Source organism: Eublepharis macularius, chromosome 7 (assembly GCF_028583425.1).
Source record: "Eublepharis macularius isolate TG4126 chromosome 7, MPM_Emac_v1.0, whole genome shotgun sequence".
Lineage (NCBI taxonomy): Eukaryota > Metazoa > Chordata > Lepidosauria > Squamata > Eublepharidae > Eublepharis > Eublepharis macularius.
Genome location: NC_072796.1, coordinates 54,937,630 through 54,959,438, shown reverse-complemented (window position 1 = coordinate 54,959,438; position 21,809 = coordinate 54,937,630). Strand labels below are relative to the sequence as shown.

Sequence of the window (21,809 nt, the reverse complement as noted above, 5' to 3'; positions counted from 1 at the left end):
TGTAGAGGAAAATGCCTGTAAATGCAAAGCTTGAAGATTAATTGTAGAATCAGAGGTTCATAATGACTGTATCTATATGAGTTTGAATCATTATTGTCTAACCGGTACTGAAACTGCTTGCAAGAATGAGAATAATCAGCGGTGAATCTGACCCCATTCCATTACTAAAAACCATCACAAGAGATCTGGGCCTAATGCTTATAGGGATTTCAGTAACTTCTATAGGCAGGCAGGATGCTTAGTAGCTATACAGTGCAATCCTATGTAGAGTTACTCCAGTCTGAGCCTGTTGAGCCTGTCATGTTTTTATTCTACTCATTCTCCAAGGTGCTTGGGGAGGCATACCATAATTCTCCCTCCATTTTAACCTACCTGTGATGTAAGTTAAGCCGAGAAAAACTAAACCAAGGCCACCCAGTGAGTTTAATTTGCTTAGGGATTTGAACTTGTGTATTTCCAGTCCCAGTTCATCATGTTAACCACTACACCATAATGGCTTGCAATTATTTATTTAACCCATTCTGAAGAAATCAGTCTTTAACATTATTGTTTACCTGTTAACTGCTATACTTTGGTAAGAATGTGTATCTAATACACAACTTTGTTCAAGACTACATCTGAGGTGTGGGCCCATGCCTGCCTGTGTTGTAGGCCAGAAATGGTTGTAGAATTTTGCTTCTGGCTTTGACTGAAAACTATGCTTTAAGACCAGCATAGAAAATTATACCCTGTTGATGTTTTGTGATATTTTAAGCCACATTTAAAATGGCATATTGTAAAGTTCCGGTGATGTCTCTGTGAGACTTTGTATCAAATGATTCAGGCATTCTTGGAAGATCAGTCCCAGAATAGGGTGATGAGCAATGAAATGGGCATTTGAAAGAATCTTCAGCGCAAAGATAGAACTTTTTATATCCCTTCCTATCACATGATAATCAGTTTCAGTTCCTGCAAAATGTCACGGAATAGTTCTGTCCATCAGAAACTTAATTCCAGCAAGACTAAAGAGCTGCTTCTTACACTACTATTTTTACTCACATGTTCATTTTTTAGGTCATTCTCACAATGGAAAAAGAATGTTGAAAGAACATGTAAGCCAGATACAGATATTCACAGACAATTTTTGGCAAAGTTGTCAAGAGACATTTTATGTTCACAACTTGACATTATACATTGGTCAAGTTCTGAAAACAATGTTAATCCCACATATAAATATACAGTCCATGCTAAATACTTAAACTACATGTGTCATTCATATTATACTGTTTGGTTTCTTGTATTTTAGAAAGTAAATATAAAACCAGCCAATCTCACTGGGAAAAGGAATTGCAAAGTAACTTTGATTCAAGAGATTCCAAAGAAAGGTATGTCATTTAGCATGTGATACCAAAAGAAGCCACAAGATGGTGCTGAAAGTTAACCAGCTGAAAACAGGCATTCTCTTATCTCCATTTATTAGCAGGTGATGGGAATATAGGCATAATGGGAAGAAAATCCCACAGTAGAAAACAGTGGAAAACTTCAAATGAACCTGCACAACAACTGCACTCAACTGAATCTTTTAAAATGTTAAAGCATTTATTTGCAGATTCTCTTAAAAAAGATTCCACAAGGATTGTTCCAATTTTCAAAGGAAAACTGTTGCAGATGGAAATGCAAACCACAAAAGCCTTACCTGGAAAGCATAAACAAACCATTCCACAATATTATCCAAATGTAATGAAAACGAACACAGCTGCTAAATTGACTGTATTCAAGCCTAGTTCCTATCAAATTAACAAATCATTACATGATACAACATATAAAAAAATTACAAATGGAAGTGTTCTTCAGACACAGATTTGTCAAGCAAATATAAAATGTGCACTAAACGAGAAAAATGAGAACAATGGACAACTGTCAACTAATGGAGCAGGTTTGGATAGAAATTCAAGTGAAATCAAATCCAGAAAAATAAACTCTTTGCCATCCACTAGTGACAGATTGATGCATCATGCATCAGTTACTCAACAACATTTGCACCGACCTGCAAATCTCAGCTCCAATAACAAAGGGGATAGAAAAACTACAAGTCAAAATATCCCAAATATTGGATCAAAGAAAACCCTTCCCTGGTTATCTGTCTCAGATGTGGAAGTGACAAATCCCAAAACATTTCAAAAACAAAGTCCAACTGAAGCAGCAAAAACAAGTACATACAGATTAAGCAGTTCAGTGTACAATAAGGCCAAAAGAGGACGAGATAAAAAAGCAACAGTAGGACCATCAAATCAAGATACCATTAAGACATCCAGTCACCAATTCGACAACCTACAGGTATAGTGACTAATACATTAATGTCAAGATATGTCAGCAAAGCAGTTTTCCTTGTTGCTAATGCACACAAAGCCTAAGCACAGAGCTGAAAAAAGAAAGAACACCATGCATGTTTCTTATGTATTGACTTTACCACCCACACTTAGCCATCAATTTCCGACAATTATGTAGATTTCCCATGCGAAATACTTAATGATTGGCACAAGCTTAGGTGTAGTGCAGCTTTTAGAAAAGAGATGTGTAGCTGAGCCTATTGCAAGCCTTATAGATATGTCCTCAGATAATGGTCTGAGGACATGCGCTGGTATTGCCTTGTCAACACAAAGGAGGTCTCAGCCTAGATGAGAGACTGCCTGGGAGTGTCATTATGATCTTATCTTAGCGTCGAGAAGGAAAAGTAGACTATAGAATTAGACATATTTATTCCTCTTTTCTTAGAACTAGACCAACATCAAGGACAATCAGATAAATGAATAAAGCTATCCCATTGATTTCAACAGAAGTATTCATTTAGTTACAGGTTGCATTTTGATGGTTTCTTTAGATGGCAAAAGCAGTGCAGCTGGTATTGGCTTTGACCTTTGCACAATTTCTTTTAAGGATAATTAAATGTATCGTCAAATATAAACATATTTTAATGTAAATGCATATTAAATGGTGTAGTACTAACAAACCATCAGTGAAGTCCATATGACTCAAAACCTTACTGGTCTCAGTTCTGGAAATATAAGCCATCTGGGAAATGCCATCTTCTTATTTCTCTATTTTCCCATCTACTTCTGTCTGTAATAATCATCCCCTCACCTTTTGCCGTACAGGCGGGATCTGGAGATACTCTGAAATTACAACTGATCTCCAGACTACAGAGATCAGTTCCCATGGAGAAAAATGTCTGCTTTGGAGGGTGAACTCTACGACATACCCTGATTACCCCCAGGTTCCACCCCTAAGAACCAAACTAGACAAGATGAATTACACAAGGTCATGCAAGTGTCTAGAATCATGTCTGTTCCTACCTGCCTGTGTCCATTTTACCCCGTGTGAACACGTGTTCTGTAGCCCTAGTCCATGCAAGTCTCAGGTAACTGATGTAGTCATGGTTGTGAGTGTCCATAGTCATAATCAACGAGTCGCCATTGCAGTGTCGATTTTGAGCGGCTTCCGCTTCCCTCTCCCTTTTTTGCCCTTAAATCCGGCTTATACTGTTTTGCTTTTAATCTGGCAAGTTTTAAATTCTCCCATTTTCTAGTTGCTGCCACCACCTCCCTGCTCCTCCTTCCTGCACTCTCCTTTCCTCTTAACTTTCTCCTCCTCTTCATGCAGTGTCTTCGGTCGGGATAAGGAAGAGGTGGGAAGAAAGATAGTGGCAACACAAATTAAGCATTTGAGGAAAACTTCAGAAACATGGGTGATACATGAACCTGAAAAAGACAGGGTGGGGGGGTACTTATTCTCCAATTTGGCTCAGCAATAGAGAGTAGACATGGGCACAAACCAAAAAAAACCCGAACCACATGATTTGTGGTTCATAGCATTCCACGGATCCTCGAACCATGAATTTCCGACCAGTGCGGGGCGTTTGAAACAGACAGCCCATTTATTCTGCTGCCCAGGCAGCAGGAGAACAGGGCTATCAGTTTCACAGACAACGCACCTGTTTACGCCGATGGGCTGAACCCAGCGCAGGGTCTGTGAAACTGACAGCCTCTTTCTCTTGCCAGAGCGGCAGGAGAAAGGGGCTGTCAGTTTCACAGACCCCGCACTGGGTTCAGCCACTGGGTGTGTGAAACTGACAGCCTCTTTTCCTGCTGCCCGGGCTGTCAGTTTCACAGACGCTGCGCTGGAACCAATGTGGGGTCTGTAAAACTGACAGCCCGGGCAGCAGGAAAAGAGGCTGTCAGTTTCACAGACCCAGCGGCTGAACCCAGTGTGGGGTCTATGAAACGGACAGCCCCTATCTCCTGCCGCTCTGGCAGCAGGAGAAAGAGGCTGTCAGTTTCACAGACCCCACGCTGGAACTGGTGTGGGGTCTGTAAAACTGACAGCCCCTTTTCCTGCTGCCTGGGCTATCAGTTTTACAGACATCGCACTGGAACCTGTGAGGTTCTATGCTGGAACTAGTGCGGTTCCTCTTTCTCCTGCTGCCAAAGTGGCAGGAGAAAGGGGCTATCAGTTCCACGGACTCCACACTGGGTTCAGCCGATGGACTGAACTCCGAACCGGCCAGGGAATGGCTGGAAAAATTCATTTGTTCTGGAAAAACGCGTTCCCATGGTTCTCTAAAGACTCCCCAAGTTTCATGAAGATTGGACTTCAGGGGGCCATTTTACGGGCCTCAAAAGAAGGTGCCCCCAGACACTTTCAATCTCCATGATTCCTTGTGGGGAAAACTAGGGGAGCTACCTAGCGGGATAAGGGTGGCATTTTAGCAAAATCCACCAAATTTGCAGGGGAGCTAGTCCCCTAAAGACCCCCCAAGTTTCAGGGAGAATCGACCCAGGTCCTGTCAAATTTTTCCTCACAATAGGAACAATGGGGTGGCACCTTCCTTGGGGGGCCAAAAATGGCTTCTCAAGGTCCAATCTCCCTGAAACTTGAGGGGTCTTTAGAGGACAGTTAGAAGTAGGTCCCCTGAAAATGTTGCAGATTTATTTTGCAAAATGCCACCCCCATCCCCCTGGATAGTCCCTATAGTTTTCGCTATAGATAATAATGGAGATCTGATATGGCTAAGGTCAAACAGGCAGGAAACAGTTGCTTCTGGCTGACAGCAGGAAACGTCGCAGCTCACGAAGTGGGGATCTCCCACCTCCCTTTGCATAGATGTTCCTCCTTCCAGGTGGGTCGAGCTTCAAGATCCCAGCAGAGGTGTGGAATCCATTTTTAGCCCCCCTCCCCCGAAACCCAGCCAGGTTTTCCCTGATACGTCTAATTGAGTAAAAATGTCTCCCACTCAGAAAAGCTAAAGAGGAAGGTTTGAGCATGCGCAAAGAGAAGGTGCATCATGGGATACCATCTCTCGTCTAGGAGAAATGAGGAAGAAACAAGTGCCAGTCCGAGCACGGGATTGATTGCAGATCAAGTGCAGTGTGGCTGCGGTGTGCAAATGAACAGGAAAGCAATGGGGAAACACATGTATGTGTGTTCACGTGTTGTACATGTGTAATTCATCTTGTGCAGTTTGGCTCTAAATCTCCAGGAGTTTCCTAATACGTTGTTGACAACCTTATTTTGCTCCCAGACCCAGCTGTTCCTGGCAATTCCATACCTCCACTTTGCTGTGTTCTGTAACCTTTCTTTGGCAAGAATCTTTGGCTATACTTTTGTTCCATATTGGCACCTGGCCTAGTTATCTAAGGGGACAGGAGAAAGAGGGATGAGGATATCCTTGGGCTGCAAAAGTTAAGGAATTGTGGATTTCTGAACCCAGCTATACTTCATAGACATACAGCACATCCAAATAAATAAAGACATATTTTAGGCAGAATGTTCTGCAATTATAAGATACATGAAAATAATGTAAAATATAGTGTAGAAGTCCCATTTCTACAACATTTACAATAATATGAAATTGTAAAAGAATGGTTGAATTTTTTTAAATTTTTAGGTGCTGAAGAAAAATGCATCATTCCACTGTGAAGATGTGAATCTGAGACAGATTTATTCAAAGGCTGAAATCCACTTGATATCTGCACCAGACCGAACTGGCAGGAAACACCAGATAAAGGTATAGTAACATCTACAGAAATTTTAATAAGAAGATGATAGTAGGGAAATATTTTTGAATATATTGACAAATAAAAGAAAAACTAATTAAGGCAAGGGTCATATCCAGAAATCTTTATGTAAGCTTTATTCATATAATAAGTAGTTCATTGCAATATTTTTCACACTCATTTCCAGTTCCATATACTTTTTTTATCATGGCCATTATCTTGTAATCATGACTGAAATGTTTTCATTTTCTTGTAGAATATCTTTTAAGTACTATTGCTTAAAATGTAGTGGCTGCTGTTTGTTATCATAACATTTAGAAGGGAATCTCAGATATTTTTCTAATCAATTAATGGATGGACATATGCTTTATATATATTACATCACCATGTGAATATAAAAATATGTAATAAGCATAAATGACATTTGTAGCAGTAGCTTCTGGCTCAGTAGTACTCAGTACAAAATGCTTTAATTTTCTTAAATGTAAAAGTAATTTGCTTTAATGTTTTAACATGTTGGCAGAAAGAAGAAGGAAGTTATTTAATGCCAAAGAAACCAAGAACCAGTAAAACTGCTATCTAAAACAAGGCCATGGAAGAGAAAAGAAAAAATAGGTATATGTGTACTATATTATGAAAGTTTTTTTCATTTAGTGCAAGAAAAATTAACAATGTTTGCCAAATGGGGCTTTGTGAGATAACTGACCTTTCCATAATCAAACAGCTAAATTTCTCCGGTGGTCCTCGGAGTGGGGCAGTCCTTACTTTTGGAATATAGCTTCTCCTCTCCGAAGGCAGGGTCAGTCAGCTGATTTTGATCCCGGAGTGGAGGGGCTTGTCCCTGGAATCACCAGTCTTTCTGGTCCTGCCATCCAAGCAGGACGTCTTCAGCAATGCTCTGCAAAGCGCAGTGATCCTGCTGAAGAAAAAACTGCCAGAGATGAGCTGGGCGTGGCAGTGCGCGCCTGTAATCCCAGTACTCAGGGATGCCGAGGCCACAGGCAGTGCGGAGCTTGCAGGGGAAAGGAAAGACCGTACTGCCTACCCCACCCTCGTTTTGCTCAGAGCGATGGCAAGCATTAGAGCCAATGGCCCTAGGTTGCTCCTAGGTTCCACGGCCACAACCACAAAACTCCACCAAGGTTCCCCACCTTCGGGTTGGGAAGAACCCCCCCCCATCAGATGGCCAGAGGGTGTGGTTGAGTCCGCAGTAGCCTGTTGTAGAAACCGATATTATCGGGAACTCACTCAGGCTTGGAAGGAGCAGCCTCCAGCAGCAGCAGAGAATCTGCTCCAGCCCCGACTGAACCGCGGGAAGACTGATCCTGTGGGAAACGGGGGCCATGAAAGGAAGGAGGGAGGAGAAAAGTGTAGCAGAAGCCTCAGAGCCAGCTCGCCCTAAATAAAGGGGAGCCCTCCTTTGTTTTTCTTTCCTTTCATCTGGGACTTGTGAGGTGCACGTTCACTTTCATTTCTCCTTTTGGCGGGAAAATTTCTGTTGGCAGAATGTCAGCAAAGGCAGGCCTAGCCACCTCACAGACCTCAAAGTGCATAAGCCTGCAGCCTAGACTTTCCAGCCTCAGTCCCTTCTAGGCCTTTCAACAGGCCAGTGAAAGAGAAATGTCCAAGGGCCTGGATGGCAGAAGTCATCAAAGGTAGGCCTAGCTACCTCCAAGGCCTCAAAGAGCATATGCCTGCAGCCTAAATTTTCCAGACTCCTAGGCTTCGGTCCCTCCTGGGCCTCTCAACAGGCCAGTGAAAGAGAAATGCCCAGGGGCCTGGATGACAGAACGTCAGGAAAGGCAGGCCTAGTCATCTCCCAGGCCTCTAAAAGTGCAGGCCTGCGGCCTAAACTTTCCAAACTCCCAGGCCTCAGCTCCTTCTAGGCCTCTCAGGAGGCCAGTGAAAGAGAAAAAGCTCAAGGGCCTGGACCCATCAGGCAAGAATGCCTGGAAAATTTTCTGCTGGTGGTAGGTCAGCAAAGGCAGGCCTAGCCTCCTTCCAGGCCTCAGAGAGTGCAAGCCTGCAGCCTAAATTTGCCCAACTCCCAGGCCTCAGCCTACTCCTAGGCCTCTCAAGAGAATAGTGAAAGGGAGAAGGTCTGGGGTTTGCATCCACCAAGCAAGGAAGCCTGAAGTGAGTTGCTGTAATGTTGTGGTTAAGTGCTGGGCCATGAATCATTACCCTGCTGGCTTGAGTCCCGTAATTTCTTGAACTCAGTGGCTGACCTTGGGTAAAAGTCTCAACTACCTACCGGTTCTGGGGAAATAATGATGATTCTGACCTTATCACAGCCCCTGACTGTGATATAGTCCAGGCATGCCAGATCTCATCAGATCTCAGTACCTCAGCAGGGTTGGCCTTGGTTAGCAATTGGATGGGAGACCTCCAAAAAAGACCAGTGTTGCAGAGGCAACTATGATTGGATGATATTTTCCACCCACTAAGGGGAAAGAAATTACATGCCCCCTATTTACAAAGTCGCAGCCATAGTTACTATTTAGCAAATGAACTGGCATGGCCCAGGATGGAAATAAGGAATTCAAAGAGGTCCTGAAGGCACACCAATAAATAGTCTAGCGGCTAGACTCTCAGATGGGCAAGAGAGGCATTCCAGTATGGGGGTGCCCCCCCCAGATTAAAGAGGAGGCAAGGGCCATTAAGAGCACATATCTCAGTTAAGCCTTCAACCTGAGGACCCTGAGCTATCAGTTTTCTCCTTCAGCCAAGAAGAAAGGGGAGCTGTTAAAAGAAGGGAAAATTCCCTAGCAGGTCTTCCTCAGGAACCGTATCCTAGAAAGCTCCCTAAGGTGATGAGGATCCTGGAGTCTTCTTCCTTACCACTGTTCTTAAGCTGCTGCTATATTCAGTTGTACTGTTGTATTATTTGTTATTAATTGTATTGATCCCATCAGGAAAAAGAGTGCTGCTATTTTTGTATGATATTTTTGTACGATGTTTTTAAATGTTTTATTATGGAATGTTTTAAATGTTCTTAATGTTGTTATTCGCCCTGATCCTGCTCGCGGGGAGGGTGGAATACAAATATGATATAAATAAATAAAATAAATTAAGGACTATGGAGTTGGAGAGAATCCTCCCTAGAATCAGGAATAATCCCATCAGGGATTCCCTTCCAGTAGTCTCTCATAGTTGTAGAAGTCTAAGAGGGAAACTCTGGCAAAACTAACTAGTCTTATTTCCTTGCCCCCCCAAGCCTTATACATTAGTTCCACGGGTTACTGAGAAGATCAAGCTGCCATTGGTGGATGATCTGGTAACCAGCCTGCCATCTAATCCTGTGCTGCCCGTTGACAAGGATGGACTACCTAGGATTCCAGCATCAAGTGGTTTGAACTGGCAATACACAGAAAATTGGACGTTTCCGCTACAGACTTTAGAGCATTGGTGACAGCTCCACTCCTTCCTAGAGTCACATTCTCTCGGGTCTCAGACCTGGCTGCAGTAAGCAGCAAACTCCGGCCAAAGAGCAAAACTAAGAAAATAGCCCTGGCAATATGCTGTGCTGTGGTCAACAAGAACCATGGTTTTCAGGCAACCAGGCACAACACTTAGCTTAGAAATTGGAACGTGGACCATTTGCCCCAAAGCCAAAGTAACCACAGTTCCTTTCAAAGATATCAACCTGTCTGGAGAAACTCTAAATAAAGGAAAGCAGACCAAACATCAAGAGGAGAGTAGTACCTTCTCCCTCAACAAATCTAGTCAGAATACTAAAGGGCCAAAGAAGGGAACTCAATGTGTCTACACCAAAGCAGCAGGTGTGATGGTGTTTGGGGGATGCTTAAAATGCTTGCCAAACCCTTGGCAGCTAATAATAAGAAACAGGCGGATGTTGGATACTGTGATCAGTGGAATTCAATTCTGTGCCACCTGGTCCCTTTTCCTCTAGATCCAAAGGAATTTGGTCAAATAACATAGACACCTAGGAACAAGAAGATCGGAATTGAAAGCCTAAAATTTGTCTTAACTGCCATTCAGAAGAGAGATTGTCTGGCTTCCATCAATCTCTCAGAGGCACTTCCAACATTGGGTCCTTTCCTTTGAGCTGAAAACGCCACCTAGGGTGTTCATCAGAATCCTAGTAGCACTGGTAGCATGGCTATGCCATGGAGAGTGGCTCCTTTCCCATATCCCAATGACATCTTGACTTGTGCACTTCAGAGATGCCTGTTGCCATACCATGGGGCGTTAGATCACAAGAGGTCCAAGATAGTTGATTTGCCAGAGATCCTCAAACAGGAAGACAACCAGTGGCTGTACGTCATTCAGTCCCATGAGGGTGTCCCACTCAGGGAACCAGAGGGAACAGTGATGACCATGGACACATCTTTGGGGTTGGGTATCCCACACCCAAGGAAAAATGGCATAGGGCATCTGCCTGAAGGATAAATGATCAACAGGGTAAACCTTTTGGAACTCGGAGCCATCAAACACAGTACGGTGGAATCTCAGAATCTTCCCACAGGTCACTATATGTTTATACAGAGGACAACTCTGAGGTGGACTGGCTAAGCCCGAGAGTGATGAACCAAGCAGAATGGATGCTATCCAGAGAGATTCCCCAACTGGTCTACCACAGTTTTCGACAAGGCGCAAGGAGAAGAAACCATCAAACCATAGGGATAGATGATGTGAGCAACAAGCTGCCTTCACACATTCTGTATGTCTTCCACAGTGCTGCTATTGCACAGAGCTGTTCAGAAGATCACACAGTAAAGTGCAGAAGTGATGCTAATAGCAACCTTCAGGTCCAGAAAGACATGGTCTCAAAACCTGAAGAATCTTTCAAGCATGGATCCCTGGAACCTCCACTGCAGGAGGGCCCATCAATGCAGGGATCAATACAACACCCCTGACCAGCTCTGACAAGCCTCACAGTGTGGAGGTCGAACACAAACAGCTAATAGGTTTGGACTAAACAGAAGGCATGATTGGTACTATTCTGGCCTCCAGGAAGAGTTCCACAGAATCTATGAAAAATTCCTGCCAAGTTCCCAGAAGAGTGCATGGATAGATGTAATCTTTTGTGGTATTAAGACTTTTAAGAAAAGTCTTAATACCAGCACCCTTAGACAACAGGTAGTGACCATCCCAACAATTAGGGGTTCTAGGAAGGGACATTCCCTTATATATCACCTTCATGGCAATGGATTCTAAAAGGGGACCTCATTGTAGAATCTTCCAAGGATTCGCTGGTTTTTTCCCATGTGAAATCTTAATCTCGTATTGAGAGCATTATACAAAAGATGCCTTGAGCCTATGACCTCATGTCCCCTAAAGGAACTGACCTTTAAAGTCATCTTTCAGATGAGAATAAAATCAGCTAGACAAGTGTCAGAATGGCAGGCACTAGCAGTAGATAAAGAGCCATGACCTTTCCTCCAAGATGGTAGAGCAAATTACTAACAAAAACAACTTTCTTCCAAAGGTGAACTTCATAGGACAGGAGAGATAGTACTTCCCTCCTTCTAATCTAATCCAGAGCACAGGAAGAAAATAAATACATAAATAAATAAATCTCACTACCTTGATATTTGTAGAGATGTGAGATTCCACTTGGGCAGGACTAAACTATGTTTAAGAAGTCTGGGGCGCTAGTTGTGTGTTTGCAGGAGGTCCTTCTTGGGACCCAGAGTGCCCTTTTCTTGGCTAAGTAGGTAAAGCAGAGGGTACATAATTCTGGCATGTCAAGCCAGAGGTCTGGAAATGCCTATAGATGTTAGGGCGCACTCACTATGGGAAACAGCGACACAGGCAGCCTGTAAATCCTTTAGTCATTAGAAACTATTGATAAGGTGGTCACATGGAAATCAGTATATTCTCTCATCAAGAAATATGGGATAGATAAGTTGTCTTCCCCAGAGACTACCTTTAGCAGGAGGGTACTACTACACACCTTCTAGGCCTGGAAGCCGGACTACCCACCCTGGAGTACACTGCTCTTGTATGTCCCAAAAGTAAGGACTGCCCCACTCCTAGAACCACCAGAGAATGGAAGATTTGTATTCATTTACTGTGAAGCTTCCTTTCTCGGTGGTCCAGGAGTGGGGCAGTCCTGCCCACCCGAATTTCTCACGGGGCGGCTTTTAGGATTTGATGAAGAATTAGGACGATAGTCTCCCAGTGGATTCAAGGGAGGGATCTTTCAATTAAAAAAAATTGAGGGGATGGTTGTTGTGGGTTTTCCGGGCTGTCATTCTCCAGCCATGAAAGCCTTCGACAATACATCAAATTGAGGGGAGTTAATTATTTTCCCTTCTGATATCGTGATGGGGAGGCAGGGCTTGGGAACAGACTGGTGATTCCAGGGACAAGCCCCTCCCCTCCAGGATCAAAATCAGCTGACTGACCCTGCCTTTGGAGAGGAGGAGCTATATCCCAAAAGTAAGGACTGCCCCACTCCAGGACCACCGAGAAAGGAAGCTTCATGGTAAGTGAATACAAATCTTCCATTCCTTCTTATGAAGGGAGCAAAATGCCTGTCTCTTTTACTCTAGTCAGGAACCCAGGGACACACAAATGCAAAAGTGCAGAACCAACCCTAAGCATGTTTACTCAGAAGTAAGTCCAATCTTATTCAATGGGCTTGCTTCCAGGAAAGTGTTCTCAGGATTGTAGCCTGAGCCTCTTGTGTGTGATCTTGTGCCTGTACTTGCCTGAACTATATGAAGCAATCTGTGCATACAAAGAAGTGTATACTGGTCTGTTTCTTTCATTGAAATGAATCACAAAAATATTAAGAGCAGGAAGCTCCATGCACATATTGCAAGCCATATATTCAGAATCAGGATCAGGGTGACTATACATCTTAAAACATAGTTTGCTTTCTCCAGAAATAATCTCCATGTAGATAGTGCAAACCACCATTTGGGAAATGCACTACAAATATTTAGTTTTCTCTGCCTACACACATTGATTGCAGCCTATATATCCTGTCCTTTTACTGCATTCAGAAGTGACAGTGTACCCATTTTTCCTACGCCACAATTAAGAAGAAAGTGTGTGAAATGGCTCTAAGATGTAGGTTCTAGGGATGTGCACAAAAAAAAAATCTGGGAAATCTGGATCCGAGTGCCAGAGATCCTCCAAAAATCCAGGATTCCTGAAATCTGGGAAATATTCTCTGATGCAGTTATAACACATCAGAGAATCCTAAAATTATTTGTCCATTATTCCCTATGGGGAAAACTATCTGGGGGCTATCGGGGGTGGGTGGGGTGGGGTGGGATGGCATTTTTCAAGCAAATGGCACCAAATTTGTAGGGAGCCTACTCCTGATTGCCCTCTAAAAACTACCTAAGTCTCAGAAGGATTGGACCCCAAAATTCAATTCTGTGGGCCCCTGAAGGCACCCCAGCCACTCTCCATTGTTTCCTATGTTTCTAGGCAAGCTCTCAGGCAGAAACACACAGGGCAAGACTTCTAGTGGCCAAAGGCACACTCTCAAATGCAACCCCAACCCAGAGAAAGCCCAACAGAACTGAACTGAAGTTTCCCCTAACCCAAGTGCCCCCTGGACAAGTTGCTTAGGCATTATTGTTTCTTATGGGGGAAACATTTCCAAGCAGGCTGTCACGCAGAAACACACAGCAGCAAGGCTACCAGTGGTCAAAGGCACATTCCCAAATGCAAGAAGAAGCCCAACAGAACCAAAGTGAATCAAGGAGGCCAACATCAAATCAGAGAATCATGTCAAAACAGAATTTCACCCAAACCAAACTGAAGCAAGGGACACTCTTGCAGCTTAGACCAACTGAACCAGTGTTACTCAAAGAAGTCAGGCAGACAAGGAGAGCTCCTGCACAGATTGACCGCTCATTCCACCCCCCTGCTTCCTCTTCCCTCTTGGCTCTGCCTCACTCCTGCCTCCCTCCTTCCCCTCCCCTCTTGGAATAAAGGAGAGAGAAGCCAGGAAGGAGGCAGCCAGAGGCTGAAGCCATGTTTCTTGGATTTTCCTGAGTTTATCCAGGGGTCTGGATCAGGCTTCCCAGATCGGATCCCAGATTCTCTGATTTGATTTGGGGAAGTTGAATTTAGCCAGATCGGCAAAAATCTGACTTTTTCCTGGATCCAGATTGCACACCCCTAGTAGTTTTTACTTTTTTGTAGCAGTCTCCAGAGATCAAGTCCAGTACATGCATACTTGAGATAGATCAAGATGGGTAGCCATGTTAGTCTGTCTGTAGCAGTAGGAAAGAGTGAGTGCCCAGTAGCACCTATAAGACTAACAAGATGTGTGGTAGGGTATGAGCTTTCATGAGCTCCAGCTCACTTCTTCAGATACATACTTAAGGGTTGAGAGTAAGCCCTAATGAAATTGGAGGAACCTCTGAAATGAGCAGCAGATTTATTTTTTATTTATTTACATATAATTGATGGGGGCTTGAGTGTTCTTGTGGTGTATACACTTACCCCATTTTTGTTTCTAGTAAACAGGTTTTGGAGAGTAATGTATTTTTTCAAAATTCTATACATCCTGTTTAACCGGAGGGTATGGTAGGTCAGAAGGAACATATGTGTGTACTCTGTGAAGCAAAGTATCTCTCAAATAATTTTAATTCTGTTAAAAACTATAATCAGTCTGTGTTCTGAATAAACATGCATAGGAATGGACTACTTGCCTGCACAGTCTTCAGCTTTCTTTAGCAATATTAACGTCAGATCACCTGTCTTTGAGTCCCTAGCCTTCCTACATTTTTATAAACTATTTATTATTATTATTATTTGTATTATGCAACATGCAATTTCTGAATATGTGAGAAATGTTGGTGGTTTTGTTACAGGGACAGAAGAAAAAACAAAAGACATTGATGGCCCTTTGATTATTTTGTGAATAGGAATTTTTTCTGTAGCCACAGAAAAGTTGGTTGTTTGGATTCTGATCGTTGCAATCAAACTTTGAGGACCTTTCTTTTAAGAAAGCAACTTTGTTGGTTTAGCTTTATGGTATTGAGAAGGGGCACCAATCTTGAATAGAATATAATGCAAAAAATACAAAGACAGAGAAAACATACTTTTAATGTTTCTTTTCTACAGTTACATAATTGTGTAAAACATTGAAATGCAAAAGCTTTTTTCCCCCCAGAAGATGCAGAACAGTAAGCCGAATGTATTTTTAAGCTGTAAGTGTATTTCTTCTGAAAAAGTGGTTAGAAATAATTTCCTGCATAGCAGTTCTGTTTTCTTTACTTCTGTATCACGTGTAACTGTTACGTGTGACCAGGCTGGACTGAACTTGATAGGCGAATATATCAGCAAACTGAGTTAAGAAGTTATTTAAGACAATTAAAAACATTATTTTAAATTTTATGTGCTTTATTATGCTTAATATACAAATTTAGAAGAAATAATATATGCTTGATTCTTAATAAATGAAAGAGTAATATAGCCATCATAATTGTCACAAATAGCCAGGATGCATACACAGACCCCTCTGCATGATAGTGGGAAGCAATTTGATACGCATACAAGGGAGGGGCACCATTTCCTTCTGATGGCAACCCCTTTGGCAACCCCTTTCATCTCATAAGGTGTTACTCCAGAGGGCTCCCTATATTGTCAGGGCTTTTCAAGAGGCACAGCGTGTTGCTGCTGGAACAGGAAGCTGGAATGCCCTCATCCACCATGGGCGAGGAATTTTTTTATCTGGCCCTGCACATATTTTTGAGAGCAGGATTATATGAGTAGATTAGTGGGACAATGCCTATTGAAGAGAATCACTGCTGCTATTTTATATTTAAAATGGTTTAGAGGAACTGAAATGATCGTGGCATCTTCTCCCCTTCCTCCATATAAAGATAACAGTTAATCAGTTTGTTCACCTTGACTGAAGAATGTTTTACACCATGAGAGTCCAGTCATTATATCACATAGTAATTAGAGTCTATAGGGTTGTACTTTCTGTGGTTGTTTCTACACAATCACAAGTCAGCAAGTTGCTTTCATGTTGTGTGCTCTCCAGTAGGTAACTAACCCACAGTATCTGCGTTCCAGAAAGACTGATCACTAATCCATTCACGGTAGATATCAGAAGTATGGTCAACACTGAGTTGTATAAACATGGGGCCTCCAGTGCTAGTATATGGGATAGTTTCTAATACAAACAAACATTGATAGCCCTCTGTGACGTAAATTTAGTATTCTAGATAGCATGATATATGAACATTAATTATTGCAATCTTACTATCACAAAAAAGTGAACTATTGCAATCACGGGTAACAGTCTAATTTAAGAGATGTGGAACAGACAAGGTAATTACCATTGGAATAATTTCTGTGTAAGAACTGGATATGTTATTACCATGACCAGGAGAAGGTCTTGTTCCTGTTCTTGCAGCTTTTCCCTACAAGAAGGTTTTAAACATGGTGGAGCATTCAGGCATGCAGTCATTATTGTGATATTCTGTTAAAGACCCTGGAAAAATATTAATGAATATATAACTTGACTTTTCTGGAAGGCACAAAGAGAATACTACAGAAGCATACTGCAAATGGTAGCTTCTCTTCCTGACATTCTCCTCCCCGTTGTGTGTGGAGATAGGGGAAGTAAGAAGAACTATAGAGGAGCAGGAACGTGGGATAAAATGAGTAGGTCAGGGAGAAGGTAACCACCTTTTTATTTTTGTTTCCAAGGCTGCCATGTATCATGAAAGAATTTTCCTTAAGACAAGTTTAGTAATTACTATAGTTTTGACATGGGTCAGACTGACTTGGCTCTCAGCAATGAGAGACAGCTTTGAGTTTCGATGCAGAATTTGGATGCAAAATGTAGAAATGGACAGAGATAAGAGATAGAAATAGCTGTAAAAGACATCCTGGTTTCCATATTGATTTGGGAAATCCCAGCAGCAGCAAATAAAAAAAAAGGTAGCACAGTATTGTGGGGTGCCTTCATCAGTGGGGCAAACAGTAAACGTCATTCAAGTTTACAATATATACTTCTAATGGACTATTTAACATCACACCAGTGATGTGAGTCATTCCCCTGAATAGGAAAAAGAATGCTGCCTTTTCAGTGACAAAGGCTTCATCTATTCAAGTAAGCCTTGTGCCAGTCTCACAAAATGTGATAACAAAACAGTTCACAAAAATGTGATAACAAAACAGCGCACAAAAATGTGATAACAAAACAGCTCAACTATGATTCACTGTTACACTGGAAATGATAACCCGGGCATTGTAATGTTGCTCTATCCTTAGAGTCCACTTAACAAAGTAGAAGGGACCTTGAAGCAAACAGAAAATGCTGCTCACTCTGGATGCTTTCAGTAGTAGTTTCCTGCTGAGAGCCAGCATGGTGTAGTGGGTAGAGTGATGGACTAGGATCTGAACAATTCCCCCACTCTGCCATGGAAGCTTGCTGGGTGACCTTGGGCCACTTATGTACTCTCAGCCTTATCTACCTCAATGAGTTGTTGTGAGGGGGGAAATGGAGGAAAGGAGAATGATATAAGCCACTTCAACTCTCCATTAGGGAGAACGTTGCGGGTGGGCACAGACAGATAGATAGAAGCACTCCCACATTTAGCCTGGATACATCTTTGTCGCTACTTCCATACTTGCTGTTAAGTTACAGAAAATAACCATCAGGAGATTTGATCAATGATCTGCTAAAACAGTGGACAAATCCATCACTCTCAGTGTTCTTCCAGAGACTTCAGTAACTGACTACTACAGAAGTAAAAAGTGTGCAGAGTATCTTTTTTTCTCATTCTTTCTCTTTTTCTAGTTTTATGGGTTGATGGTAGTTGAAGAATTATAACCAGAGGTTGGTCATGAACTCATTCTCTCCATTTGCTTGAAGTGAACTGTCTGCCTGTGGTTTCCACAAAATAACCGGCCCACTATCAAAACTTCTCTAGAGTAATTCCTTCTAGGGCCACATTTTTCTGAGAATGGAATCCTAAGATGCTTTTCTGGGAGTAAGTTCCATGGAGTAGACTTTAATAGAATGCTAAGTAGACCTGCTTACGACAGTACTGTTAGACAATGCTGAAACTAAAACTCCCGAAGAGAAAGCATTTACTACTAATGAACAATCTCAAAGTTTCTAGTAGATGCTGGCACTTCACTTATACAAAAATGTACTAGGGCTTGGTGTACAGGTTCACCACCTAGAGAATTCTAGAGCAGGCTTGGATAAAAATGTCCTGTCCCTTTAATAGAGGGGGATTCCGCATGATCGGTTTTGATCGGACTTTCTGAGCAGTCATGCTGCAGTGGAGTTGTACAAATCCACCGCTCCCCAATTCCACATTAAGGCTTTTGTTTCGCATTGACATTTCGTTTCATCATGCTCAAAGTCCATCGTGTGGAATTTGCCAGTATAAAAATTGATTCCTTATTGCTTTTTCCTGGGGAAGTGTTGACAGATGTGCGTCTTCGTCATTTTTTTTATTCCCCCCCCCCCAAAACGTTGCTACATATAAACGTTGCATCAAACAAACACATTTGATAGGACAGAGTATTTCCCACCGATATCGTGGAATGGGTATTGGTTATTGACTTTTGAAGGGAAAATTGTTACCAATGACCCCTCTTTCCCTCTGCCTCAGAAGCTATCAGCGAGCAACAAGTAACAAATTTGGCACCTTGAAAAATGGACCTGATATTGGTCAGCTGTCCTTACATGACACAGGATATGTTTCTGCATAGGCTTGTAGAAACGTTGCAATGTTTTTTCTATTTTTTTTTAATGAGGCGAAGGGAAAGGCAGTGGGTGTGGCTTAAGAAACGTGATTGGCCAATCATATTAAGTTGATTCGAAGGGCGAGAGAGAAGTGCAAGGGTGGGGAGAATATGGGATAAAGAATTTCGCATGATTAAAATCCCTAATCTGCTGCGAATGGACAAATAAGTCGGGGAAAAGCAGGATGGAAAAAAAACAGACAAAACCTGCAGTGACTTCGAAGCTGCTGCTAGGATTGCCTTCCCACGTGTGGAAACACAAAGAAAAATCAAGGTCATTTGGAAGCTGAACAGTGGAAAACCACTAGTGCGGAATCACCCAGAGAGTTGATCCATGGAAATGTGCTGCTGAAGCTTGGAAGTAAATAACATCACCTGGTAAATAACATCCCATTAAGCCTATCTTAAAGGGATGGGCCATTTTTTTTCTCTAGTGAGTTGGCAATCTCATTCTAGAGCAATATACAAACCAGCACTTTTGCCACATTGTATGTTAATTTTCCTCTTGGCTGTCCTACAACAAATCTTATTCTGTGTTCTACAGACATGCACCTCTTAGATAAAAAAGTGGTTTAATTGTATTCTTTATTTAGTGAGGTGGTTCTCAGGCTCCTTTCCTCCCAGGGTATCTGGAGCACTAGCAGCCTTAACAAGCTGGGTAGAGGTCAAGGTACCATAGCTGGAGTTCCGGAGGCACCACACACAGACCTCTCCATGCCATTATGTAACTCCTTTATTGAGACAGTTTCTCACGTGCATCCATTAACACGAGTGGTTCTCGTCACACTCCTCGGATCCTCTTTCGTGCCTCAGTATCACAGCTTTTAAGTCTTGGCCCCACATGTACATGCAGTCTGGCTTGCCCCACCCTTCGAGTCTCTTCTCTCCACTAGAAGCCTGCACCCAACAGGAGTCCCACTGGCCCAGGGGTTTGTTTTCTGAACAGCTGCAGCGGCCTGTAGCAATCCCTCCTCACCGCGTGCTTTTCTGGCCACATCTGTCCCACTGGGAGGCTATCCTGCCTTACAGGGTCCAGGCTGCCACCTGCGGCCTCCTATGTGGCCTTCATCAGCTGCAACACATCTTAGGAGTGCTACCTCAAATTGCAACCTCTGCACATAAATATTAATAGTATCTTACTCTAAACTAAAGGTTTAGCCAGAGCTGCACATTCTCTAGAATGAATTATCATAGGGTCCGCTACACTGGGCTACTTTTGAAAAGTGCTCAGTAAATGGCTCACAATATAGCTGCCATGTTACTAACAGCAGGATAATACCATATTTTACTTGTTTTGAAAGAAATATTTAATATATTTTATCTTACTTTTCTTCCTAATGGGGACCCAAAGCAGCATACATCATTTTCATTTTATCCTCACAACAACCCTGTGAGGTAGGTTAGGCTAAGAATGTGTGACTAACCCAAAAGCACCTGGTGAATTTCCACAGCACATTCAAACCTGAGTCTTCCAAACAGAAAACAGCACAGGGGAAGAGCCCCTCCTTCCCTCACACCATAGTCCCAATCAGTTTTTGTAAATAGAGGAAACTTGATCCCTAAAATGGTGGAGGTGTCCCTGTGGGAGACTCGAAGATGCAGTCATGTCAAGTTTCTCTCTCACTGTTTTTCCAAATAAAGATCTAATCTGAAGAAATTCATTCCTGTTTTGCAATACCACAAACTTTCAGCAGATTGTATCTAGATCTTATGTCTAAATTTTCTTTTAGTATTCAATAAAAGATTACATACTAAAGTATGCTCCATTGTATCATTTTTTAATTTTTATTAAATTATAAAGATAAAACGTAGAAACTTCAAAACGTTAATGGTTGAAACATATGAATAGATTATAAATCTTACAGCAACCATCTAAATATGTACAAATAAGGCCAACATTATGAAGAATGAAACAGTTAAAAATATTGTTGGTTTTACAATAACACAGTTACAAAATTATAATATAAAAGGATAAATCAGAAATGATTTACCTGGATTTAATCCCAGGCTAGCCATGTACTCAAAAACTGGAAACCAAATTTCTAGAAAGCTTGAGTGGTGCTGATTTGAATCTGTATGGGAAATATGATAAGTGATCTTTTCCATAAAATAATGGTTCCAAATTTTCTTATGCCATAAAGTAATGATGGAGGATTAGACCCTCACAGGAACCTTGTTTTAAAGGGTTCCCCCTTCCTACCTACCTCGGTTTCCCCCCAATCCCCACCAAGCCTCCTTGAGTGACCCTTCTCCTAGCCTATCCAATAAGAAGGCTGGGTAGACACTGTGGTCTCCTGGCCCCTCCCACTCCATCTCAGCCCAGGGTAGGATGTTTGCTCTGCTTTTGCCTAGCTTGCCCCTGCTGCTTCTGAAGCTTCTCCCATGGCTCCCTCAGTGGTCTAAGGCCTGTGCTTGCTCTGCCCAGGATGCCAATGAACTCCTGTGGGCCTGGCTGAGGTTGAGCTGTGTGGCTGGGGGTTGATGCCCAAGGGTGGGTATGGGTGTTGGCAGCTGCTCTTCACATAGGGGAGGTGGCCTGTGGCTCTATAGAGGCACCTGCAGCTGAGGTACCAATGGGAGGCACTGCAGGGCCTGAGGATTGTGCCTGCTGCTGGGGCGGGGCGGGGGTAGGGAGGAGAACGGCATTGCTGGACAAAAAATATATTTCAATACAATAGAACTGCTATTTATTCTGATTTCTGTTCTGGGTATCTCTGTGGATTAGTGTGGCTTACTATTATATCTGATACCAAGTTCAGCTATAAAAGACAAATTCCTCTTCTACTGAGAATAGGGTTACCAGGTCCCCCAGGGTTGAAAGTGGAGGATAGGGGTCATGGGGGCAGTAGGGACTTGCTTCACACACATAGGTGCATTACATGTGCTCCAGAATGCTCCTGCATTGCACTGGGAATGACATTATTCCTGGCTGTACACAAAAGCAACAGGTTGCACTGGGGGCCAATTCAGTAAAAATCAGCCCCAAATCTAGTGTTTGTAAGTGATTCTTACTGAATTGGCCTCTGGCATGATCCATCACTTCTGTGTTGTGTCGAGAATGACATC

The 21,809-nt window shown here is 42.6% G+C and overlaps 1 protein-coding gene across 1 annotated transcript in view; it reads left to right on the top strand.

The window, feature by feature from the left end:
• C7H18orf63 (chromosome 7 C18orf63 homolog) overlaps positions 1-17,817 on the top strand; it is a 59,396-nt gene extending 41,579 nt beyond the window's left edge. Inside the window, 4 exon segments of the mRNA XM_054985864.1 lie at positions 1,378-1,435; positions 1,437-2,316; positions 5,924-6,043; positions 17,785-17,817. Of these exon segments, the coding sequence (XP_054841839.1) occupies positions 1,378-1,435; positions 1,437-2,316; positions 5,924-6,043; positions 17,785-17,817 (1,091 nt within the window).
• Positions 17,818-21,809: the final 3,992 nt, after the last annotated feature.